The following is a 27,562-nucleotide window of genomic DNA, read 5'->3' as shown; positions in this document are numbered from 1 at the left end:
TTCATTTTTATAACCTACTATAACCTTGCAAAAAAAAAAAAAAAAAACCCTATTTTTAAAGCGAACTTCATATGTATTTCTTAAATTTTTTGTGTTTTTGTTTTTTTTAGTATTGTATTTTTAAGAGTCTAACCTCTACTCTAGATTTTTAATCTTTGTTTTTCAGCATTAGATATCAATTTTGGACATTTGAGAATCAAACCTTCAGTACCCATTTTTACTCAGGACTGTGATTACTGGTTTGCTTACTCATTCCTCCTATTGACTCTCCTTTTTCTCCCCCAGATCACCTCTATTTCCTCCCTCCCCCTTCTCATCTCAATCCAATCTCTTTGGGTGTTCTGGGCTGCGGAGAACACTTAGGGAACAGAGTACTGCCTAGATCTGTCTCTCTTCTCTTGAATCCCCCTTTTTTCTCCTCCTGCTCTTCTCTATCTCCTTCCTCCCTCTCCTCTTCTTCATGTAACTCTGTGAACCTCTCTGGGTGTCCCTCACTGTGGAGGATATTTTCACCATTAACCTAGAAGTTTATTATCAGTGCTGTATAGTTGGAGAAGACTTGAGACTACTGGATGAATAAAACTGAAATCCAGAGGCAGGAGATATAAGCCCAAAACCTGAGAACACCAGAAAACTCCTGACTACAGGGAACATTAATTAATAAGAGATCACCCAAAAGCCTCTATACCTACACTGAAATCAACCACCACCCAAGAGCCAATAAGTTCCAGAGCAAGACATACAACGCAAATTCTCCAGCAACGCAGGAACATAGCCCTGAGCATCAATATACAGACTGCCCAAAGTCACACCAAACCCGTAGACCCATCTCAAAACTCACTACTGGACACTCCATTACATTCCAGAGAGAAGAAATCCAGCTCCACCCACCAGAACACAAGCTTCCCTAACCAGGAAACCTCGACAAGTCAATCATCCAACCCCACCCACTGGGAGAAACCTCCACAATAAAAAGGAACCACAGACTACCAGAATACAGAAAGGCCACCCCAAACACAGCAATCTCAATAAGATGAAAAGGCAGAGAAATACCCAGCAGGTAAAGGAACATGAAACATGCCCACCAAGCCAAACAAAAGAGGAGGAGATAGGGAATCTACCTGAACAAGAATTTAGAATAATGATAATAAAAATGATCCAAAATCTTGAAAACAAAATGGAGTTACAGATAAATAGCCTGGAGACAAGGATTGAGAAGATGCAAGAAATGTTTAACAAGGACCTAGAAGAAATAAAAAAGAGTCAATTAAAAATGAATAATGCAATAAATGAGATCAGAAACACTCTGGAGGGAACCAACAGTAGAATAACAGAGGCAGAAGATAGGATAAGTGAGGTAGAAGATAGAATGGTAGAAATAAATGAAGCAGAGAGGAAGAAAGAAAAAAGAATCAAAAGAAATGAGGACAACCTCAGGGACCTCTGGGACAATGTGAAATGCCCCAACATTCGAATCATAGGAGTCCCAGAAGAAGAAGACGAAAAGAAAGGCCATGAGAAAATACTCGAGGAGATAATAGCTGAAAACTTCCCTAAAATGGGGAAGTAAATAGCCACCCAAGTCCAAGAAACCCAGAGAGTCCCAAACAGGATAAACCCAAGGCGAAACACCTCAAGACACATATTAATCAAATTAACAAAGATAAAAACACAAAAAACAAATATTAAAAGCAGCAAGGGAGAAACAACATATAACACACAAGGGGATTCCCATAAGGATAACAGCTGATCTTTCAATAGAAACTCTTCAGGCCAGAAGGGAATGGCAGGACATACTTAAAGTAATGAAAGAGAATAACCTACAATCCAGATTACTGAACCCAGCAAGGATCTCATTCAGATATGAAGGAGAATTCAAAAGCTTTACAGACAATGAAAAACTGAGAGAATTCAGCACCACCAAACCAGCTCTTCAACAAATGCTAAAGGGTCTTCTCTAGACAGGAAACACAGAAAGGTTGTATAAACGCAAACCCAAAACAACAAAGCAAATGGCAACGGGACCATTCTTATCAATAATTACCTTAAATGTAAATGGGTTGAATGCCCCAACCAAAAGACAAAGACTGGCTGAATGGATACAAAAGCAAGGCCCCTATATATGCTGTCTACAAGAGACCCACCTCAAAACAAGGGACACATACAGACTAAAAGTGAAAGGCTGGAAAAAGATATTTCACGCAAACGGAGACCAAAAGAAAGCAGGAGTCGCAATACTCATATCAGATAAAATAGACTTTCAAATAAAGGATGTGAAAAGAGACAAAGAAGGACACTACATAATGATCAAAGGATCAATCCAAGAAGAAGATATAACAATTATAAATATATATGCACCCAACATAGGAGCACTGCAATATGTAAGGCAAATGCTAACAAGAATGAAAGGGGAAATTAACAAGAGCACAATAATAGTGGGAGACTTTAATACCTCACTCACACCTATGGATAGATCAACCAAACAGAATATCAACAAGGAAACACAAACTTTAAATGGTACAATGGTCCAGCCAGATCTAATTGACATCTATAGGACAACTCACCCCAAAACAATCAATTTCACCTTTTTCTCAAGTGCACACGGAACGTTCTCCAGAATAGATCACATCCTGGGCCATAAATGTGGTCTTGGAAAATTCAAAAAAATTGAAATCATTCCAGTCATCTTTTCTGACCACAATGCAGTAACATTAGATCTCAATTACAGGGAAAAAAAACTATTAAAAATTCCAATGTATGGAGGCTAAATAACATGCTTCTGAATAATCAACAAATCATAGAAGAAATCAAAAAAGAAATCAAGCTATGCATAGAAACGAATGAAAATGAAAACACAACCCAAACCTATGGGACACTGTAAAGGCAGTGCTAAGGGGATGGTTCATAGCAATACAGGCTTACCTCAAGAAACAAGAAAAAAGTCAAATAAATAACCTAACTCTACACCTAGAGCAACTAGAGAAGGAAGAAATGAAGGACCCCAGGGTGACTAAAAGGAAAGAAATCTTAAAAATTAGGGCAGAAATAAATGCAAAAGAAACTAAAGAGACCATAGCAAAAATCAACAAAGCTAAAAGCTGGTTTTTTGAAAAGGTAAATAAAATTGACAAAATGTTAGCCAGACTCATCAAGAAACAAAGGAAGAAGAATCAAATCAACAAAATTAAAAATGAAAAAGGAGAGATCACAACAGACAACACAGAAATACAAAGGATCATAAGAGACTACTACCAACAGCTCTATGCCAATAAAATGGACAACTTGGAAGAAATGGGCAAATTCTTAGAAAAGTATAACTTTCCAAAACTGAACCAGGAAGAAATAGAAGATCTTAACAGACCCATCACAACCACGGATATCAAAACTGCAATCAGAAATCCTCTAGAAAACAAAAGCCCAGGACCAGATGGCTTCACAGCTGAATTCTACCAAAAATTTAGAGAAAAGCTAACACCTATCTTACTCAAACTCTTCCAGAAAATTGCAGAAGGCAAACTTCCAAACTCATTCTATGAGGCCACCATCACCCTAATAATAAAACCAGACAAAGATGCCACAAAAAAAAGAAAACTACAGGCTAATATCACTGATGAACATAGATGCAAAAATCCTTAACAAAATTCTAGCAAACAGAATCCAACAACATATTAAAAAGATCATACATCATGACCAAGTGGGCTTTATCCCAGGAATGCAAGGATTCTTTAATATCTGCAAATCAATCAATGTAATACACCACATTAACAAATTGAAAGATAAAAACCATATGATTATCTCAATAGATGCAGAGAAAGCCTTTGACAAAATTCAACATACATTTATGATAAAAACTCTCCAGAAAGCAGGAATAGAAGGAACATACCTCAACATATTAAAAGCTATATATGACAAACCCACAGCAAACATTATCCTCAATGGTGAAAAACTGAAAGCATTTCCCCTAAAGTCAGGAACAAGACAAGGGTGCCCACTCTCACCACTACTATTCAACATAGTTTTGGAAGTGTTGGTCACAGCAATCAGAGCAGAAAAAGAAATAAAAGGAATCCAGCTAGGAAAAGAAGAAGTAAAACTCTCACTGTTTGCAGACGGCATGATCCTCTACATAGAAAACCCTAAAGGTTCTACCAGAAAATTATTAGAGCTAATCAATGTATATAGTAAAGTTGCAGGATATAAAATTAACACCCAGAAATCCCTTGCATTCCTACACACTAACAATGAGAAAAGAGAAAGAGAAATTAAGGAAACAATACCATTCACCATTGCAACAAAAAGGATAAAATACTTAGGAGTATATCTACCTAAAAACACAAAAGACCTATATATAGAAAAATATAAAACACTGATGAAAGAAATCAAAGAGGACACAAATAGATAGAGAAATATACCGTGTTCATGGATTGGAAGAATCAATATTGTGAAAATGAGTATACTAATCAAAGCAATCTATAGATTCAATGCAATCCCTATAAAACTACCAACGGTATTTTTCACAGAATTAGAAGAAATAATTTCACAATTTGTATGGAAATACAAAAAACCTCGAATAGCCAAAGTAATCTTGAGAAAGAAGAATGGAACTGGAGGAATCAACCTGCCTGACTTCAGACTATACTACAAAGCCACAGTCATCAAGACAGTATGGTACTGGCACAAAGACAGAAATATAGATCAATGGAACAGAATAGAAAGCCTAGAGATAAAGCTACGAACCTATGGACACCTTATCTTTGACAAAGGAGGCAAGGATATACAATGGAAAAAAGATAACCTCTTTAACAAGTGGTGCTGGGAAAACTGGTCAACCACTTGTAAAAGAATGAAACTGGAACACTTTCTAACACCATACACAAAAATAAACTCAAAATGGATTAAAGATCTAAATGTTAAGACCAGAAACTATTAAACTCCTAGAGGAGAACATAGGTAAAACACTATCCGACATAAATCACAGCAGGATCCCCTATGACCCACCTCCCAGAATATTGGAAATAAAAGCAAAAATAAACAAAAAGGACCTAATGAAACTTAAAAGCTTTTGCACAACAAAGGAAACTATAAGCAAGGTGAAAAGACAGCCTTAAGAATGGGAGAAAATAATAGCAAATGGAACAACAAAGAATTAGTCTCAAAAATATACAAGCAACTCCTGAAACTCAATTCCAGAAAAATAAATGACCCAGTCAAAAAATTGGCCAAAGAACTAAACAGACATTTCTCCAAAGAAGACATACAGATGGCTAACAAACACATGAAAAGATGCTCAACATCACTCATTATCAGAGAAATGAAAATCAAAACCACAATGAGGTACCATTACATGCTAGTCAGGATGGCTGCTATCCAAAAGTCTACAAGCAATAAATGCTGGAGAGGGTGTGGAGAAAAGGGAACCCTCTTACACTGTTGGTGGGAATGCAAACTAGTACAACCACTGTGGAGAACAGTGTGGAGATTCCTTTAAAAACTGGAAATAGAACTGCCATATGACCCAACAATCCCACTCCTGGGCATACACACTGAGGAAACCAGATCTGAAAGAGATATGTGTACCCCAATGTTCATCGCAGCACTGTTTATAGTAGCCAGGACATGGAAGCAACCTAGATGCCCACCAGCAGACAAATGGATAAGAAAGCTGGGTACATATACACAATGGAATATTACTCAGCCATTAAAAAGAATACATTTGAATCAGTTCTAATGAGATGGATGAAACTGGAGCCCATCATACAGAGTGAAGTAAGCCAGAAAGATAAAGACCAATACAGTATACTAACACACATATATGGAATTTAAAAAGATGGTAACGATAACCCTATATGCAAAACAGAAAAAGAGACACAGATGTATAGAACAGACTTTTGGACTCTGTGGGAGAAGGCGAGGGTGGGATGTTCTAAGAGAATAGCACTGAAACAAGTATACTATCAAGTGTGAAACAGATCGCCAACCCAGATTGGTTGCATGAGACAAGTGCTCAGGGTTGGTGCACTGGGAAGACCCAGAGGGATGGGATTGGGAGGGAGGTGGGAGGAGGGGTCGGGATGGGGAATACATGTAAATCCATGGCTGATTCATGTCAATGTATTGCAAAAAACCACTACAATATTGTAAAGTAATTAGCCTCCAACTAATAAAAATAAATGGAAAAAAAAAAGAAAAGAAAAGATATATGTATCCCTATGTTCACCCCTATGTTCAGCATTATTTACAAAAGCCAAGATATGGAAGCAACCTAAGTGCCCATTAATAAATGAATGGGTAAAGAAGTTGTGGTATAAATATGTAATGGACTATTACTCAGTCATAAAAGAGAATGAAATTGTGCCATTTGTGACAACATGGATAGACCTAGAGTGTATTGTGCTAAGTGAAATAAGTCAGAGAAAGACAAATGCTGCATGATTTCATTTACATATGAAATAGAAAGAATACAACAAACTAGTGAATATAACAAAGAAGAAACAGAGTCACAGATACAGAGAACTAATAATTACCAGCAGGAACAGGGAAGAAGGGTCAGACAAGATAGGGGTGTGGGATTAAGAGACTATTGGGGAAATTATCACAAGTAGCCTTGTTCAGGCTTCAAAGGCAAAAATAGGCTTTTGGCTGAACAGAGATGCTGAAAGGAGTTACATATTAAGCTGCTAACCAGCAGACATGGTGAAAGTAGGTCTTGGGAACCAACAGATAAGAAAAGCAGTAAGTCATGAAGCTTCTTCAGCCTTGGGAATCTGGCCAGTTCCCAGGAATGAGTGAACATGCTGAGACTTTCAACTAGAGATGGCAGCATTTAACATAACAGCCAAAGTTGCATATTTGCACTTAAGCTGATGATTATCAGCTTGTGGCTTGGAGATAAAATGTGTCAATATTTAGAAGATTTGTGTAACTCAATACTAATGCTCCAAGGAATGGAAAAATCACCTTTTACTAAAAGATTAATATTCAGTTGGTTCTGGATGAATGTTGTTCAGTGAATTGTAGATTTGGTATAGTCATTCTCATTAGCAGAGTTTCAGGTTCCCCTATAGGTCTGTTATTCAAGATGTTGAAGACAGTATTCAAGTTGGTTCTCTAGTTTTTATAAAAGCCCTCATCAAGTTTAATTAATTGTTTTTTGAGCCACTCCTGAGGTCACAGGGCTTGATTTGTACTCTATAACTGAACAAAGACTTACAAAAAGAATAATTTGAGCTATATAGACTGGTATTGGCATAAAGATACCTCCTGAACACTTTGGACTAATTAAAGAATGATCTAGTTTAGCCCTTAAAGGTATTTGTGTTTAAGGGGGAGTAAGTGACCCTGATTATCAGGGAGATATTAAAATAGTTTTATGGCATGAAAGTAATGATTTATTTATTAATAAACATGTAGAGTCAATTTTTATTCTCCCCTACTTTATTGAAAAATTAAAAAAAAAAAAAAAAAGGAAAACCTCTCACTTTGTTAACTGTTCAAGGAGGTGGAGGAGTTGGATCCACAAATGAATGTAACTCAAATTTAGCTACAGTCTGGGTGAAGTAACCTAACGGTCCTCCCATACCTGCTGGTGTAATTGCTCAGGGGAAGGATAGCACCATGATCCCTGGACAAGAAAGATGTAAACATATTCCATTAAACCATTGTTATTCTTGAGTATAGATTGTTTTTGAAAGTCTAACTGTAATGTGGATCACAAACCAAGCCTCAAACCCAATATCTATGCTATGATCAGAGGGACACAAAAATGGAAACTTTAGATGGAGAAATTCAACTTGTTATATCAAGATAACTTCACCTGCTCTGCAAACGAAGACTGTCCCATTCTACCTGACTTTTTTTGGACAAAACCTGTTTGGTCAGGGGTGGACACTAATTACCTGTAGGCTCAAGTTTCTGTATGCTCTACGACTTCTTCTTCTCTTATAATTTTATTAAGCCCTCAAGGCTCTGAACTGAGAACTTCCAGATATACAGTCAGTTCAGTTCAGTTGCTCAGTCAGGTCCAACTCTTCACAATCACATGGACTGCAGCACACCAGGCCTCCCTGTCCATCATCAATGCCCAGAGTTTACTCAAACTCATGTCCATTGAGTTAGTGATGCCATCCAACCATCTCATCCTCTGTCGTCCCCTTCTCCTCCTGCCTTCAATCTTTCCCAGCATCAGGGACTTTTCCAATGAGTCAGTTCTTCACATCAGGTGGTCAAAATATTAGAGCTTTGTGGATTTAGAAAAGGCCAAACTGCCAACCAATTGCCAAATTGCCAATTTAGAGACCAAATTGCCAACAGCTGTTGGGTCACAGAGAAGGCAAGGGAATTCCAGGAAAACATCTACTTCTGCTTCATTGACTACACTCAAGCCTTTGACTCTGTGAATCACAGCAAACTGTAGAAATTCTTAAAGAGATGGGAATACCAGACCAACTTACCTGCCTCCTGAGAAAACTGTATGCAGGTCAAGAAGCCACAGTTAGAACCAGACATGTAACAAAGGACTGGTTCAAAAGTGGGAAAGGAGTTCGTCAAGGCTGTATGTCATCAACCTGCTTATTTAATTTACATGCAGAGTTCATCATGTGAAATGCCGGGCTGGATGAAGCAAAATTTTGGGGAGAAATATCAACAACCTCAGATATGCAGATGGTACCACCCTAATGGAATAAAATGAAGAGGAACTAAATAGCCTCTTGATAAAGGTGAAATAGGAGAATGAAAAGGCTCGCTTAAAACTCAATATTCAAAAAACTAAGATCATGGCATACGGTCCCATAACTTCATGGGAAATAGATGGGGAAAAAGTGAAAACAGTGGCAGATTTTATTTTCTTGGGCTCCAAAATCATTGTGGACAATGTCAGAAGCCACGAAATTAAAAGACGCTTTCCACTTAGAAGGAAAACCTGTGTGTGTGTGTTAAGTCACTTCAATCGTGTCTGATTCTGCAACCATATGGACTGTAGCCCACCAGGCTCCTCTGTCCATGGGACTCTCCAGGCAAGAATACTGGAGTGGGTCACCATGCCCTCCTTCAGGAGATCTTCCTGAACCAGGGATCAAACCTGCATCTTTTACGTCTCCTGAATTGGCAGGGGGTTCTTTACCACTAGTGCCACCTGGGAAGCCCATAGTATGCTGTAGTATATCAGAAATTCCTTCCAACAATACTGTTGAACAATGAGTACAAAGTATTATGTGCTGTGCTTAGTTGCTCAGTTGTGTCCAACTCTTTGCAACCCCATAGACTGTAGCCTGCCCAGCTCCTCTGTCCATGGGGATTCTCCAGGCAAGAATACTGGAGTGGGTTGCCATGCTCTCCATCAGAGAATCTTCCCAATAAAGTATTGTAAATTCCTGTAAAAACACTACTACTCTACGTCTATACAATTGAAATATTACACAAAAGTTACCTCTAACACAAGTTTTCTTGTTGATATGGTTTAATAACTCACAGAGTAATGGAAGAGGCACCTCGATGGATCTTGTTACTGTCTTAGATTCTCATCCAATATTTTATTTCATTTATTTGTTAAGATTCCTCAGTCATGTATGCAAGTAGGTCTTGGTACATGGTAATTAACCCAATTAATTACCAGAAATTAATACTACATTTTAATATAACCTTTCCCATTCCACCTAAATGCAAATAAAATGAGCATGGTATGATATTCTATTAGGGACTACTGGCACTGTGATAGGCTTAGTGAATTCTATGAATGTAGAGACTTTAGCATCTAGATTATAACACACTGATAAAGATATAGCCCAAGCTTTAACTATTAATGCTAAATGGATACCTACTACTTTCAAACCATATTAGCTTAGTTAAGATTATGATAAAAGTTTCTTACAATTGTTCAATGCTTCATTAATAGATTAGCTCAAACTGTACATATAATTTAAAAGTTTAATTGGACTATGTGTTCTAAGCAAACACTGTATTACCTTGTTCAAAAGGATAAAGCCCAAGAAATATTAATGTCTACCAATGTATATGCTTAGAGAAAAATATTTAAAGAATGAATACCTAAAGATCATTATATATTAATCCCTGAAGGAAAAGCTAGATGTGAGAATGCTTGGTGCATTAGGACTATATTGCATTATAATGTACCATTGCCTTTGGAAAAGAATATCGGTTACCGCATTTCAAAGAAAACTCTTTGGATTTCAATAACCACACCCACTTATTAACGGACTGTGAGAGAGCTGCCAAGGGACTACTTTGTGGCCAGACTTCTTGTATCTGGGAATTCTGCTTATTAGAAAACTTGATCAAATGGACTATTTTTCCTCAATCTTATTTTACAAGATTTTATACTTCTTGAAGTCGCTTTCCAATTTATTTATGTTATAATCAATGATTTAAACACAATCTCTAATTATCAGCTAGAAGTTCCATTTTCAGGATGTTTAGCACACATTTATATAAGAAAGGAACCACATACTATTGCTCTTCTGTAAAAGAACAACTGTTGTGGACTCAAATGTTAATTCCTACTTTACCTGTCCCCAATATTAGTTTACCATTAGAACCCCTACATAAAATCCTAGAAGAAGCAAAGAATTACAAATTTATAAAACGAATTTATAAATAAGCATCACTGTACTTTATTAGAACATTTTATTGTTACTATTACTGCAGCTAACAAATTAATGGATGTAGGTATTAATGTCCAAAAGCATACTTCTCATTCTTGGTGGGACATTTTCTTTTCTCAGTCTCCCACTGAGCCAAACTGTTTTCTGCATTGTTTAACCCACTGTTGATAATCTTGATTGTATTGTTCTTATCAACCATATGGAAATGTTATCTATCTTAATGCATTAGAAAAACTGCTAGAGAGACCTTTCCTTATTCTTATGCTCTTCAGTCTAAACAATGCTGAGGTTGAATGCTGGGGAAAGTAATAGAAGTAGTCTTGTTCAGACTTCAGAGGCAATGGCCTTTGAACAGAGACCCCGAAAGGAGTTACACAACAAGCTGCTAATTAGCAGAAATGGTGAAAGCAGTTCTTGGGAACAAACAGATAAGGAAGGGAATAAGTCATAAGGAATGGAATGAGTCACGAAGTTTCCTGAGCCTTGAGAATCTGGCCAGCTCCCAGGGATCAGTGAACATTCTGAGACTTATGACTAGAGATGCCAGCATTTAGCTTATTAGTCAGAATTGTATATTTACATGATGATTATCAGCTTGTGATTTGACAATAAAAGCAGGACTCCTTTGGACGGCACCTTGAAGTCTCACATGTGGGTGTACACACTGCCTGGACCTCTCAATTGAGGACTCCAGAGTGCTATTCCAGGGTCTTCCAGCATTGCCTGAATCTGGATGTAGGTATGTCCCCAGTTTGGTGATGTATATATTTGTTTTTTGCTATACTACTTGTGGATCTTCCAACTGGCACTCCAAACTGGATAACTAGATGTAGAAGCTTTTCTAATTTGGTGATGTATGTGTGTATACACACGCACACACACACACCCCTATTTCTTGTGGCGATGTATATGTGTGTGTGTTAGTCGCTTGGTCATGTCTGACTCTGCAATCCCATGGACTGGAGCCTGCCAGGCTCCATGAAATTCTCTAGGCAAGAATACTGGAGTGAGTTGCCATTCCCTTCTCCAGACCAGGAATTGAACCCAGGTCTCCTGCATTGCAGGCATTTTCTTTACCATCTGAGCCGCCAGGGAAGCCCCCTGGTGATGTACATATGTATTTATAATTATCTCTATATTACTTGTCCTCATACTGTAACTTATTACTAACATAATAACCTTCCTTATTTCTTGCTTATTTAAGAGTAGAATGGTTATTTTACTGGTCAGTCCCCTGAACCTGAAACTGAAAGTGTTTCAGCGGATCATAAATCTTTTGGCAGAACAGAGATACAAACGGCTATGTATAAAATAAATAAGCTACAAGGATATATTGTACAACAAAGGGAATATATATGCGTATATAACTATTTCTATGTTACTTGTCCTCATACTGTTACTACTAACATAATAACCTACCTTATTTCTTGCTTAAAGTGTAGAGTGGTTATTTGACTGGTCAGTCCTCTGGGCCTGAAAATGAAAATGTTTCAGCAGACCATAAATCTTTCAGCAGAACAGAGGTACAAACTACTATGTATAAAATAAATAAGTTACAAGGATATATAGTACAACAAAGGGAATGTAGAAAATATTTTATAACCATAAATGTAATATAATCTTTAAAAATTATGAATCACTATGCTGTATACCTGAAGCTTACATAATATTGTACATCAACTATAACTCACATGACTGCTAAATGACCAAAGCAACAGTCAGGTTTAGATTCATCTGACTCTGAAGCCAGCTCACAATGCTATGTGTACAGCTATTTCCAGATAAGGAATACTGACAGATTTGTGTTCAATCCAAAAAAGAAATCTAATTGAAGCATATTAAGTTTTCAAGTTATATGAAGACTTATAAAGTATTCAGTGCTATTTGAAAACTGAACTACACAAATAGTCATCACAGAAAGTAACTAAAAAACCCATTTCCCCCTTGACCCACAGCTATTCCCAACCACTGCGCTTATATGAATCCCATCTAAAGGAAAAATAGAAATCCTAATTCACTGCCATTCATACTCTAGTTCATTTATTCATTTTTGTTTTGTTTTTTAAATATGTCTTTTTCATGTTATTTTCATTTCAAAATGGTGCTTTTCATTTCAGTTCCTTATCCTTCCACAGAGCACTTTTCTGTAAACAGATCCCAGGACTGGAAAATGTCTAATACTATTTGATGGTGATGACAATAAAGATAATGAATGACCACTATGATAAGGATGATGACTACACAAACAATAATCCATAGATGTTCAGCATAGTTCCCATTAGGGGCTTAGCAATTAAGTTAATTGCTCCTTAACAATTAAAGAACTCTTTACAATAAGATAAGGGAGTTCATGAAGGTATTTTAATAATATATTTATGCAAACATTTGGGCCTAGAGTCATATCCCTGAGTTAACAGATACATAAATACTCTCCTTACATTTCCAATAGGTTTATTGTAACATGTGCAAAAATGGTGCTCAGTCTGAATGTTATTCTGTTCCTAACTTTGCATCTTTTGCCTGGAATGAAAAGTTCAATGGTAAATTTGATTAACAATGGGTATGAAGGCATTGTCATTGCAATTAACCCCAGTGTGCCAGAAGATGAAAAACTCATTGAAAACATAAAGGTAAGATAAAAATGTATTCATTTATTTTTATTTCATTAAGTATTTTCAACTCCTGTTGCTTAGTCATAAACATTCACACAGAGTTATAACTTTCCAAAACTGCTTTGACAATACTCATCATTTATATGGCATGTATCTAAACTGTCAAGATTAATATCTGCTTAGTGTAAATATTATGTATCATATATTAGTAGCATTAGTCAGTTCCTAATGAATTATAAAAGTCAAAGTACTAATGTTTTTTCAACACATTAAGCTAAAATAAAGACCTTCAAGCTACTGCAGAATGATTTTCAAGTTTTATGTTTATGAAGTTGACTTTTATAAGGTTTAAATAACTAACCTACATTTAAACCCTCTCTAGAGCTCATTATCTTATACATTTTTTCAATTTTTTTCATTCTTCATATTTGTTCAACTCTGAAAATTTTGAAATTCTTAGATTACTAATTACTTTTGTATAAATTGAGAGAAGTTAAGTGATTTGTATAGTCATATAATAAGTAGCAAAACCAGAACTTGAAGCCAATAACCTATGTATTTTTAGAAAATTACTGCTTGGTAAAACTTTGCATTTTATGAGCATATTCCATATGAGAAGATAACTCAAAATGAATCTAGCAAAATAGTTTTTTCAATTAACAGCAATCTAAAATCTACCAAACTTCAAACTTCCAGCCCAATTTTAAGCATCTCTGTTCAGTTCAATAAGCAACTTGCTAACAGACTCCGAGTCTAAATCACCTTTATATCTCACCTAACACCCTCACTCTCAGCTCCAACCCATCATGCTGATGCAGATATGGATAGGTAAAAACTAAAGAATTAATTTCTTAGTATATAAAAATGAGAGTCTACAGACTAGAGAGATACAGTAAAATATAATCTATTTTTCAGTTAGTCTTTGACAAAATATTTGGGGAAGGGTGCTTACTGTTTGTATGTATACTCTCAAGTTCATTGTGAAATTGTTACTACAAGGTAATTACAAATAAATTGTTACTACAATTTAATTTTGTCAGGAAATGGTAACTGAAGCTTCTACTTACCTGTTTCATGCCACCAAACGAAGAGTTTATTTCAGGAATGTGAGAATTTTAATTCCAATGACCTGGAAATCAAAATCTGAGTACTTCATACCAAAACAAGAATCATATGATCAGGTAGGGAATTTTATTTAGTTCCTAAACTATTTCTTTCTCCCTGTGATTTTTAAAAATTAATACTCACAATTTTTGAGTAATTACTAATGACTACTATTTAAATTAGCAATTTTGCTAGTCTTATTTTAGATGAAAAATTCCTTGTTTCTACTGTTCTTGGAGTCTGTTTTGGTTTGTTTGCTCTGCTTTTTAGGCAGATGTCATAGTTGCTAACCCTTATCTAATATATGGAGATGATCCCTATACACTTCAATATGGAAGGTGTGGAGAAAAAGGAAAATATATACATTTTACTCCAAACTTCATGTTGACTAATAATTTCCGCATCTATGGGTCCCGAGGTAGGGTTGTCTAATTTTTTTTTTTATATAATAGTATATTTTTGTTATATAATATTTTTTTCATTTATTTTTATTAGTTGGAGGCTAATCACTTTACAACATTGTAGTGGGTTTTGTCATACATTGACATGAATCAGCCATGGAGTTACATGTATTCCCTATCCCGATCCCCCCTCCCTAGGGTTGTCTATTTTATACTTCTATTTTTATTTCCACTGGAAACAAATGTAACATTGTGATTAATGGTATTTTTTAAATTTTTAAAGGAAAAAATACCTTTGTTTGGAAATTTATTGGTTATGTTCAACTAATTATATTTCTTTTTTTATGTGTGTTTAATAATAAATTTAATTTTAAAAAGCCATTTATTGATACCAACCCATTTAAATTTCTTTGGGCTAATGAAATTTGTCGATTTCTAGATTTCCTTGACTGAATTAGACTGATGATGTGAGGAAAGGAGACTTAAAATATAAGGAGATTGGATTTAAATACAGGATTCCCCACTATCCAAAAGAAGTGTTCCTATGCAACCTTTCATAAGTCAAAATGGTATACAGCAAGAAGCAATTACCTGAGGACACATCTTGCTAACAGATGTACAAAATATGTCAAGATATAGCACAGATGCTCACAGACAGAGTTCAAATCTACAGGGTTTGATACTGAGATGCTAAGCACAGAGAAGAAGCTTGATGATACTGCTCTTGCTGCTCTGTTTGTGTGCTGTTGTAAAACTGCTGGCTGCAAAACAAATGCTGAATACTATTTTAGCTTTTGGCCTTTTTTCATAAAAGCAAAAATCCTCTTTGAATTTCTTTCCATTAGGGAAAACAGGTACTAAGATGGGTTCTTCATAAAAGTGAAGTGGTTTAAATGAACTTTCAAAAAGCAGGGATACCTATAATGTAAATGCAAATTTATAAGTGGCAATATTCTCTCATAGGCAGAGTATTTGTCCATGAGTGGGCCCATCTCCGCTGGGGAATATTTGATGAGTATAATATGGACCGGCCATTCTATATTGCCAGAAAGAACACTATTGAAGCAACAAGGTATCATCCTATTGAACAAATCTGTTTTCAAATTTTTTCATTTATGACTTTTTAATTTTCTATACTAGGCCAACAAAGGTTATCTCAGTGGCTGAGTGTTTGCCCAATTAATTGTAAAATCCAATCTGCTGCACTATAAATATGTCAAACAACTTCTGTGTATTACACTTTGGAATAAAGATCAACCAAAATTTGGGAATAATTTCATTATTCATGGGGTTGTATTAAATAGCTGAGGAAAGAAGAGAAGTGAAAAGCAACGGAGAAAGGGAAAGATATACCCAACTGAATGCAGAGTTCCAGGAAATAGCAAGGAGAGCTAAGAAGGCCTTCTTCAATGAACAATGCAAAGAAGTAGAGGAAAACAATAGAGTGGGAAAGACTAGAGATCTCTGCAAGAAAGCTAGAGATATCAAGGGACTATTTCATGCAAGGATGGGCATGATAAACAACAGAAATGGTAATTGACCTAACAGAGGCAGCTGAGATTAAGAAGTGGCAAGAATACAGAGAACAACTATACAAAAAAAAATATCTTAATGACTGGGATAACCACAATGGTGTGGCCACTCATCATGAAACAGACATTCTGGAGTGGGAAGTCAAGTGGGCCTTAGAAAGTATCACTACGAGCAAAGCCGCAGGAGGTGATGGAATTCCAGCTGAGTTATTTCAAATCCTTAAGGATGATGCAGTCAAAGTGTTGCACTCAATATGTCAGCAAATTTGGAAAACTCAGCAGTGGCCACAGGACTGGGAAAAGTCAGTTTTTATTCCAATTCCAAAGAAGGGCAGTGCCAAAGAATGTTCAAACTACTATACAATTGCACTCATTTCACATACTAGTAAGGTTATGCTCAAAATCCTTCAAGTTAGGCTTCAGCAGGATGTGAACCAAGAACTTCCAGATGTACAAGCTGAATTTAGAAAAGGCAGAGGAAACAGAGATCAAATTGCCAACATTCGGTGGATCTTAGAGAAAGTATGGGAATTCCAGAAAAACATCACCTTCTGTTTCATTGACTATGCTAAAGGCTTTGACTGTGTGGATCACAACAAACTGTGTCATATTCTTAAAGAGATGAGATCACCAGAGCACCTTACCTGGTTCCTGAGCAACCTACATGTTGATTAAGAAGCAACAGTTAGAATCTCACATGGAACAACTGACTGGTTCAAAGGTGGGAAAGGAGTACGTCAAGGCTGTATATTGTCACCTTGCTGATTTAACTTCTATGCAGAGTACATCATGCAAAATGTCAGGCTGGATGTATCACAAGCTGAAAGCAAGATTTTCAGAAGAAATATCAGCAACCTCAGATACACAGATGATACAACTCTAATGGCAGGAAACAAAGAGGAACTAAAGAATCTCTTGATAAGAGTGAAAGAGGAAAGTGAAAAAGCTGGCTTAAAACTCAATATTCAAAAAAATAAGATCATGGTATGTGGTTTCATCACTTCATAGCAAATAGATGGGGAAAAAGTGAAAACAGAGGCAATATTTACTTTCTTGGGCTCCAAAATCATTGTGGACAGTGACTGCAGCCATGAAATTAAAAGATGTTTGTTCCTTGGAAGAAAATCTATGACAAACCTAGGTAGCATATTAAAAAGCAGAGACATCACTTTGCCAACAAAGGTTTGTATAGTCAAAGCTATTGTTTTTCCAATAGTCATGAATGGATGTGAAAGTTGGACCATAATAAAGATGCCGAAGAATTGATGCTTTTGAATTGTGCTGCTGGAGAAAACTTTTAAGAGTCCTTTGGACAGCAAGAAGATCAAACCAGTCAATCCTAAAGGAAATCAGTCCTGAATATTCATGGGAAGGACTGATGCTGAAGTTCCAATACTTTGGCCATCTGATGTGAAGAGTCAACTCACTGAAAAAGACCCAGATGCTGGGAAATATTGAGGGCAGGAGGAGAAGTGGGTGACAGAGGATGAGATAGTTGGGTGGCATCACCACTCAATGGACATGAACTTGAGCAATCTCTGGGATATGGTGAAGGACAGGTAAGTCTAGTGTGCTGCAGTCCATGGGGTCACAAAGAGTTGAACCTGACTTAGCAACTGAACAACAACAAATTATCAGAAGAAAAAGAAAGAAAAAAGTTGTAACCTAAACCTTAAGATCTGAGAATTAGAGTTCAACTTCCTACCCAATCTTTCATTCCATTTGATTCATAGCTTTTCAATGTGAATCTGTCTCATTGAAATTAACTAAACTGTTACAACTTCCTGTTAAATATATTTCATTTTTTATTTAATCTTGAGCCTAAAGAAAAGAAGTACTTTTCGTACGAATAAGTGAGAAGACTTATTTTTTAAGGAAAAAATTGGGCAGATTCAGATAGGTCCTATTTTGAATAGATAAGATATTTAAATTAAAACTATCAGGCACATGGAGTAGTTAATGAGTATGAAAGAACAATTGAAATCAATGTAATAGGAAATAAGTCTTTAGGTAAAAATTAGAAAAAAGAGTTGTGGTAGAAAAACGCCTTTGTGTTGTTTGCTTTATTTGTACCAAGCCACCTAGAATCTTTCACAGACTAGGCTTTCAACCCAGGACACTTAATAATCTCACCTCATCTATGCAACTCCTCCCAGCACCACCTCCCATGACAATGCTTTAAGGCTCAGTTTAAATGCTTCTTCCATAAGTGTCTTTCCTCTCCATCCACTTGGGGTTATATATCCTTGAGACTGTTCCCAAAGCAATGTGCATGGGCTTCTCTCACATACAAATATACATAATATTTGTATTTATATATTTGTATATGTAAACACTTACATAGCAATATACATGTGTGTCTAAAAGTATAATTGTAGCATACATAAAAATTTTAAGAGAGTAAGAATAATGTTGAATCTTCCTTACCCATTAGGGAGCAACTCCTCTGTGTCTCTTAACTCCATTTCCACATGCCTGTAAGGAATTACCATCTTTAGCTCAAGGTCACAAGCAACAACTATTAATAAATACAAACTAACATCATTGTTCTTGTTGAAACTGATGGTAAATGGGTAGGACGCTGTGCCTACTTTTGTCAAAATGTAATGTTGGTACATGGTCTATAGGGAATGATGAGGGAATGATTTTAGGATATTAATATTTATTCATAGTTTCTCTGGCCTTCATGTATAAATGTAATCTAATTCTTTCACCATAGATGTTCGACTCATATTACTGGTACTGTGGTTTTCAAGAAATGCCAGGGAGGCAGCTGTATAACAAGGCCATGCAGACGTGACTCACAGACAGGGCTGTATGAAGCAAAATGTACATTCATCCCAGAAAAATCCCAGACTGCAAAGGAGTCCATCATGTTTATGCAAAGTCTCCATTCTGTAAGTACCTTCTTTTTCTGGTCTCACAAAGGAAGCTTTTGGGAAAAATTAATTAGGGAAGCTGAATTTTCTATATCAATAGAAATAAGGAAAGTTACTAAGACAGTTAACTAACAGCTATTTTATTCAGTCCTGTATATTCAGCCCTGTCAGTGTGTATCTGGAAATTATTCCACCCTTTCTCACTATTCTGTTTTGTTTTGTTTTGTTTTTCCTTCAGAGTTAGAACGGTATTCTTCTCATTCAGTTCAGTTCAGTTCAGTTCAGTTCAGTCGCTCAGTCGTGTCCGACTCTTTGCAACCTCATGGATTGCAGAACACCAGGCCTCCCTGTCCATCACCAACTCCCAGAGTTTACTCAAACCCATGTCCATCGAGTTGGTGATGCCATCCAACCATCTCAACCTCTGTCGTCCCCTTCTCCTCCTGCCCTCAATCCCTCCCAGCATCAGGGCTTTTTCCAATGAGTCAACTCTTCTCATGAGGTGGCCAAAGTACTGGAGTTTCAGCTTCAGCATCAGTCCTTCCAATGAACACCCAGGACTGATCTCCTTTAGGATGAACTGGTTGGATCTCCTTGCAGTCCAAGGGACTCTCAAGAGTTGTCTCCAACACCATAGTTCAAAAGCATCAATTTTTCAGTGCTCAGCTTTCTTTATAGTCTAACTCTTTTAAATCCTTCTCATTACCATCACAGAATTTCTTATAACATTGCTTTCCTCAATTGACTTCCATAGATTTGTGTCTAGAACTGAAACTTTACTTTTAATTTTTTCTTCTAAGTGTTATTCATACTACTTTTCCAAAGTAATTCGTTCAGTAGCTTTGGAAAGTACTGACAGTCTCTGCTTTCCATTACTGCCACACTAAAGTACACTAAGTTTTGCAAAGTGATATTATGAAAACATAAATGGCTCTGTCTCTACAGAACAACAAAAGCAGAATGGTTCACAATCACCAATCTGACCAATTAAAAAATAACAACACAATAATTCAAGTTCCGAAGCTAATGTTTGACTTGAAATATCTGGTTAAATGTATGAAGCTCAGAAGAGAAGAACAGGTGCCTTGGAGTTAGACAGAGCTAATATAAAAATCCAGTCTGTCATTTTAAAGCTGTATCACTAAAAGCAAACTGCTAAATCCAAGATTTAATTTTCTAGCTTTTTAAATGGAAATTATAATATTCACTTTACAGTGTTACTGTGACTAGTTTTATAAGAACTAATATAAATAAAGTATGATCACAGTACTTAGCATAAGGTGAGTACAAAATAAACTTAAAATTTTTCATTTTCTAAATTTATAAAATATTTGGATAATAGGGAATTGTCTCTTTCTCTGGGTAAATTCAACTTAATTAATGTAAGCATACTATAGTTACTTAATGAAAGTTTCCAAACACATAAAAATGACTTTTAAATATGAAACCTATGAAGTTATCAGAAAAAACAAATCAAAATAAAGCATACTACCTCTAGGTTTAAAAGGAGCAAGTTTTCATAAATAAAATTACTAGTAACATAGACTTCTAAGGGTAGGGGTTTGTAAAGGCCTATTATTTCCAATAAGATTTAAAATTGTGAAATCCAGGGCATTAATAATGAAAGAGTTGAGTAAAAATGTAGACTTTATATTTTTTTTCTAAAACTCCTAAAGAAATCCAATGAAATATTTAAGTATAAATTGTTTTCCAGCCTAACAAAGCTCCCTCCTGGGAGTATTTGAAGTGTGATTCTAGATCTTTCATTGTAATCTGTTGCCTCTGGATCCACAAAGGTAGCCAAAGAATTGAGGGTCCAAATAGATATCAGATCACATAACACAAGAGGATAATTCTAAAATATACTGTCTGCACCAAACTATAAATTCCAAAGCATTTGCCTATGAGGAGATAACTCATGCTGCCTGCCTGGAAAATAGATAACAATGAAGAAAGAAAACCATGTAACTGAAATATGTAGCACAACAACTATATAAGATATGGCTCAGAGATAAATACTGTACTTTAACTATATATCTTGTGTGTAATAATATTCCCTTCTAATTATTGTAATATAAACTAAATATACTGCATAGCATCTATACCCAGGGCATAAGCTCAGACCCAGGAGAAATATGCTCTGAAATAATGAATATTCAAGTCCATTATATTCTTCCTTGAAATTTCATTACTCCCACAACTTAAGCAGTTGTGTCAGCCATCATCATCCCCCAGTGTTATGATCTACCTATACCTAAAAGAATCACCAAATGACTTTCCAGTGCATACTGACAGTTTTACTTTGCTTTTTCTCCACTCAAGTATACAAAATGGATGTGAGAATGTTAGATTATGAAGTAATTTTTACTTGTCAGGAAATAAAATCTGTGGAGGACATATAAGACAGCCAACTATATATTTGGAAAGGAAGGTAATGCTTCATCAGTTACCTATTATTGTCTTTCAATTGATTTTTTTCCAGGTGACTGAATTTTGTACAGAAGAAACACACAATACAGAAGCTCCAAACCTACAAAACAAAATGTGCAATGGCAAAAGTACATGGGATGTAATCATGAACTCTGTTGACTTTCAGAATACATCTCCCATGACAGAAATGAATCCACCAACTCATCCTACATTTTCATTGCTCATGTCCAAACAGCGGGTAGTCTGTTTGGTACTTGATAAATCTGGAAGCATGGCCTCAGTAAGACATTTATTTGTTAGCTCTCCTAATTAAGATATTTAAGCTAATAGAAATACAATTTAATCTTAGATTCAGTTCTACTAAGCTAACTAAAAATATTTTTATTATTCTAACAAATTTTAGTATTATGATTTTATGTGGACAAGCACTAGATGATAATATACTAAAATAAAATAAATGTTAAAGTTATTGTATCATGGATGATGTCTATTCTTTAACTTTTAGTTCTAACAAACAGGAAATAACACAACTGAACAAAGAGAAAAGACAAAAATCACCCATAATTCCACCACTGAGCATATCATTCCTATTTTTTTTTCTGTTCATGTATTTGTCTTTCCTCCTCAAAAATGTGATATCTTACACAATTTTTTATAATGATTTTTCTACTTACTGTACCTTAAATACTCCCCAAGGAACAAAATGATTCCATGACACAATTTTTAATGACTGTATCATATGCACATAATATAATTTACTCAACTTCCCATTACTGGATATTTTTGTGATTTTCAACTTCTTATCAAAAATTATATTGCAAAAAACATTTTTGTGTGCATCTTAAAATTATTTCCTTATTGTTAAAAAAGAAGGTATAAATTTTTAAAGACGTTTCCAAGTAAGGCATGATGAATTTTGTTTTTCATTAATATTCTTTTTAATATAATGAAGCCAAACTCTAAAGTACAGTAATCAACTGTTATCATGATCTCTGACCCATAAACTTTGTCTTTCACCAAAGATTGGAGGAAACCCAGGAATTGTTCAGACATCTTTTTTCTTACAGGAAGACCGTCTCTTTCGAATGAATCAAGCAGCAGAACTATACTTGATTCAAGTTATTGAAAAGGGATCTTTGGTTGGGATGGTTACATTTGACAATGTTGCTGAAATCCAAAATCATCTAACAAGAATAACTGATGATAATGCTTACCAAAAGATCACTGCAAATCTGCCTCAAGAAGCTAGTGGTGGAACTTCAATTTGTAAGGGGCTCAAAGCAGGATTCCAGGTAAGATAAAAATGCTTTTCTAAATATCATTCACATTTATCATTCCTTTTAATTTTGTCCAGCTCTCTTGGAACAAGTGTCATGAGCTTAGAGGTCTCTCATTTAAATGATTTTAGAAGAATTTCTATTGTCCATACTCCTGAAAAACTGAGTTGCACTGAGGAGTGATTAAAGGGAAGAAAAATTCTGTGAGCACATAATCATCATGATTTTACTGAGAAGCTCCTCTTTTCTTTAGCATTACATAGTCTGAATCACTATCAGGGAAAAATAATGCTGTTAAGGAGATTGTAGAACAGAGAGATTAGTAATGTTTTTATATTTTGGATAAAGAAAATCTCAGTTCATCAAATTAAATTGACATTAAAAATCACAAAAATATAGGTAGTTCCTCAAACATAGTACCAAACTCAAGATACATGGGTAGAAGTTTATTGAAATAAAAATTGTGAAATCAAAAGTTGCAAGCAACTTTTGAGCACTATATTCAACTGCATCCAGTACTCATCTGAATTTCTTCCAACATAAGACAGCCCTGTTTTAGTTTATTTATATTCTTTCAGTCACAAAAACAGAAAACTCTGTCCTTCCCTTCATTGATTCTCTCATTGCCTCAGCTAAAAAGTGGGGACTGTTACTCTTATCTGGGCCACTAGTTAATGTCATCTCCTGGCTTTCCTCGTGATGTATATTTGCTGTAAAGAATATCGGTTTAAGAAAACACGCAAGTTCCAGACCCAGACAAACCTGATTTGTGGTTCTATTATTCACCAGTAAAAGGACCTTAGATGAGTTATTCAACTCAGAAAATCTGTTTCTTCAATTAATGGAATAGTTGTTGTTCAGTTGCTAAGTCGTGTCCAACTCTTTGCAATCCCATGGACTACAGAACACCAGGCTCCTCTGTCCTCACTATCTCCAAGAGTTTGCTCAAACTCATGTCCATTGAGTCATGATGTTATCTAATCATCTCATCCCCTACCACCCTTTTCTCCTCCTGCCCTCAATTTTTCCTAGCATCAGGGTCTTCTCCAATGAGTTGGCTCTTTGCATCAGTCCTTCCAATGAATATCCAGGGTTGATTTCCTTTAGGATTGACTGGTTTGATCTCCCTGCTGTGCAAGAGACTCTCAAGAGTCTTCTCCAGCACCACAATTCGAAAGCATCAGTTCTTTGGCATTCAGCCTTCTTCATGGTCTAAGTCTCACATTCGTACATGACTACTGGAAAAACCATAGCTTTGTCAGCAAAGTGATGTTTCTGCTTTTTAATACATTGTCTAGGCTTGTCATAGCTTTCCTTCCAAGGAGCAACCATCTTTTAATTTCATGACTGCAGTCAACGTCTGCAGTGATTTTGGAGCCCAAGAAAGAAAATTTGTCACTGTTTCCACTTTTTCCCCTTCTATTTTTCATGAAGTGATGACACCTGAGGTCATGATCCTCAGACAACCACTCTGCCTTCTTGCATTTCTTTTTCTTTGGGGGAGAAAGAAATAATAGTACTTATATCATTTAATTTGTGAGAACTATGTCAGACAAATAGTTGCTCCCCTAATGTTCATAGCAGCATCATTTAAAACAGCCAAGATATAGAAGCAAATCAAGTGTTCATCAAGAGATGAATGAATAAAGAAGATGTAGTGCACGTAGGGCTTCCCTGGTGGCTCAGACAGTAAAGAATCCACCTGCAAAGCAGGAGACCTGGGTTGGGAAGATCCCCTGGAGGAGGGCGTTGCAACCCACTCCAGTACTCTTGCCTGGAGAATCCCCATGGACAGAGGAGCCTGGCGGGCTACAGTCCATGCGGTTGCAAAGAGCTGGACACGACTGCGTGACTAACCACAGCATAGCACAGTGTGTAGGTATGTATATATACATATAAACAATGGAATATTACTCAGCAAAAAAAAGGAGATTCTGTCATTTTCAACAGTGTGGATGGACCTACAGGGTATTACTCTTAGTAAATAAGTCAGACAGAGAAAGACAAAAACTGTGTTATATATTATATGCTGAATCTAAAAAATAACACAAACAACTGTATATAACAAAACAGACTCACAGATATAGAGAACAATCTAGTGGTAATCAGCGGGGAGAAGAGAGAGGAGGCTGCAATATAAGAATACTGTATTAAGAAATATAAACTACTACGTATAAAATAAATAAGCAACAAGGATCCATTGTACAGCACAGGAAAACAGTCATTATTTTGTAATAACTTTAGAATATAATTGACAAAATAGAAAATTTGTATGTTGTACACCTGAAACTAATGTAACATTGTAAATCAACTATATTTCAATAAAAATATTAAACAAGTACTCAAGAAAGGATTGCTATTAAAAGATCATAATTATTACATATGTTTATTCAATTCTAAATATGAAAGTGCTATATCTTGGGATTGTGTTATACTGTTAGCACACATTGATTCATATATGTTTTTCTTAATATGCTTTGATATATTTCTTACAACATTTTGACAAGACTCTATTGCTGGAGAGATTATATCATATCATCAATACATTCAAACAAGTAAAAACCTCTTAATTACTTATATAATGAAACCATGTTTTTACTTACAGAATCATAACAAAATGTCTGAATTTATTAAGCACATATTACATTAGTGCCTATGTTAAATGCTTTACATTCATAATTTTACTTTATTGTTACCATTAATATTTAGTCAGGCACTATTACCATGCCCATTTTGCACACAAAAACTGATTTTCAGAGTAATTAAATATCTTTCTCAAGATCATATAGTCAGTAATTGGCAAATCCATGATTCAAAACCTGATCTTTCTTACTCCGAAGTTCAAAAATGTAATCATTACACTGAGTTATTTATTGGGCTTCCCTGATAGTTCAGTTGGTAAAGAATCCAAGCTATTTATAGAACCCTACTATAAATATAAATTATATTCATATACATAAATGACAGACTAAACACTAGCTATTCCACTTGACAAATGGCAGAGCTAGAATTTATTCTCAATTTGTCTGAGTAAATTGTCTTAGTCACTACTCTTAGTAAAAAATCGGGAAAATACCCCTCCAAATTATAATACTTGATAAATTCATGAACTCTTCATGACACATCCATTTTTTTTCCAGGAAATTTTGAGATTCTTCAATTATCAACTAGCTTTTATGAATTAAAAAGCACAAGTCACATCATTTAACTTTGCACACTGGCCTTCAGTCAAAGCTTTACAAATGTCTAGTCTGCAAACTTCCAAAACTGCCTCCATCCCAAGTACCTCCTGAGATAATAATAACAGCTAACATTCACTGAGTATTTACTGTGAGTTAGACAGGGTTCTAAGTATTTTATTTTTTCTCTCTTGGGTAGTTTGTGTATATGTGAAAGCACTGTTAACATTCTGCCTTTGGAAACCTACATGACCATTGTACATTACGCTCATTTTCAAACCAACTCAAACTGGAATGACAATACAAAGTTTCCCTTTGCCTACTCTGATGCATAGTGACTTCTCCAAGACCAAAGAAAAAGTTTATTCTTAGTTTATTTAGATATAATCTAATTAATAATCTGGGTTTTCACTATCAGGCAATTATCCACAGTAACCAGAGTACTTCTGGTTCTGAAATCATACTATTAACTGATGGGGAAGATAATGAAATAAATTTATGCTTTGAGGATGTAAAACAAAGTGGTGCGATCATCCACACCATTGCTCTGGGACCTTCTGCTGCCAAAGAACTGGAGACACTGTCAAATATGACAGGTAAACCTTTGAAATAGAATTTGAATACATACATTTTCAGTTTCTCTCATTCCGGGGCTCTTTCCCCTGAAACTACAAACTGCTCAAAATTTTTCTGTCCTAAAAAATTCATCTTTGTCCTTTCCTTGTCCTCATCCTTCAAATTAATGTCTTTCCTCTCCCCACTCCCACTTTTTTCTACTTCTACCTATACTAGCTTCTTTTAACATTAGTCAACATTTTCTGTCTTTATTCATTTCTCATCACTTTTACCAGTACATCAGGATGAACCTTCTTTCTCCGTGGTTACTAAGGACTTATTCCAGTGCAGTTCCAAAATCCTTGCTCAGTATCTTACTTGCTTAATCTTATAGTAGAGATTCAGATAGCACTATTTCATTGAGGAAGAAATGTAAGACCTAGAGAGTACAAATTATTTGCCCAAGGCTATAGTCAGAGACCTGAATACCAAATCTTGCTCTCTGTAATCCATTCTTTTCCAGCTTCTGACACCTAAATTATCTCCCTCTTCGTTAACTCCTGTATCATTTATTATCTGCATTTAATCAATTTTAATTTATTCTAAACTGTCATTCTCTAATTGTTTTGGTGTATCTTAGATATAACCAGAAAATAAGCAGCTAGTTTAAAAAATATCTTTAACTTTCATAACATTATTTAGAGATTACATCAGCTTTACTAATGTGGCAAGCACTTAAATCTAATGATTAAAAATATTTTTTTGGCCAGTTTTTCCTTTGTTCTAATATATTTTGAGCGAGGTTTACTTATTGTAGCATTACATCTAGGATACTGATATACTAAAAGTTCCTAAGGTCTGGGAAATTAATCTTTTGTAAGTTTAAAAAGAAATTTTAAAATGTATTTTATAGTATATTGATAAGAGCATAATAGCAAACGATTTTCCCACTTAAAATTAGTATCATATGGAAT

At 35.5% G+C, this 27,562-nt stretch overlaps 1 protein-coding gene across 1 annotated transcript in view; it reads left to right on the top strand.

Annotated features, from left to right (window-relative positions):
- Nucleotides 1-11,242: 11,242 nt before the first annotated feature.
- Nucleotides 11,243-27,562, top strand: part of LOC122436736 (calcium-activated chloride channel regulator 1-like) — a 25,261-nt gene continuing 8,941 nt past the window's right edge. Inside the window, exons 1-9 of the mRNA XM_043460766.1 lie at nt 11,243-11,358; nt 13,069-13,249; nt 14,272-14,412; nt 14,606-14,753; nt 15,700-15,808; nt 18,988-19,165; nt 21,630-21,857; nt 22,645-22,869; nt 26,452-26,629. Of these exons, the coding sequence (XP_043316701.1) occupies nt 13,091-13,249; nt 14,272-14,412; nt 14,606-14,753; nt 15,700-15,808; nt 18,988-19,165; nt 21,630-21,857; nt 22,645-22,869; nt 26,452-26,629 (1,366 nt within the window). The 5' untranslated portion in view covers nt 11,243-11,358; nt 13,069-13,090. The remainder of the gene's footprint in view (nt 11,359-13,068; nt 13,250-14,271; nt 14,413-14,605; nt 14,754-15,699; nt 15,809-18,987; nt 19,166-21,629; nt 21,858-22,644; nt 22,870-26,451; nt 26,630-27,562) is intronic.

Source organism: Cervus canadensis, chromosome 2 (assembly GCF_019320065.1).
Source record: "Cervus canadensis isolate Bull #8, Minnesota chromosome 2, ASM1932006v1, whole genome shotgun sequence".
NCBI lineage: Eukaryota > Metazoa > Chordata > Mammalia > Artiodactyla > Cervidae > Cervus > Cervus canadensis.
Note: the sequence above shows the minus strand (reverse complement) of the source record. Positions and strands in the feature narration are given on the sequence as shown.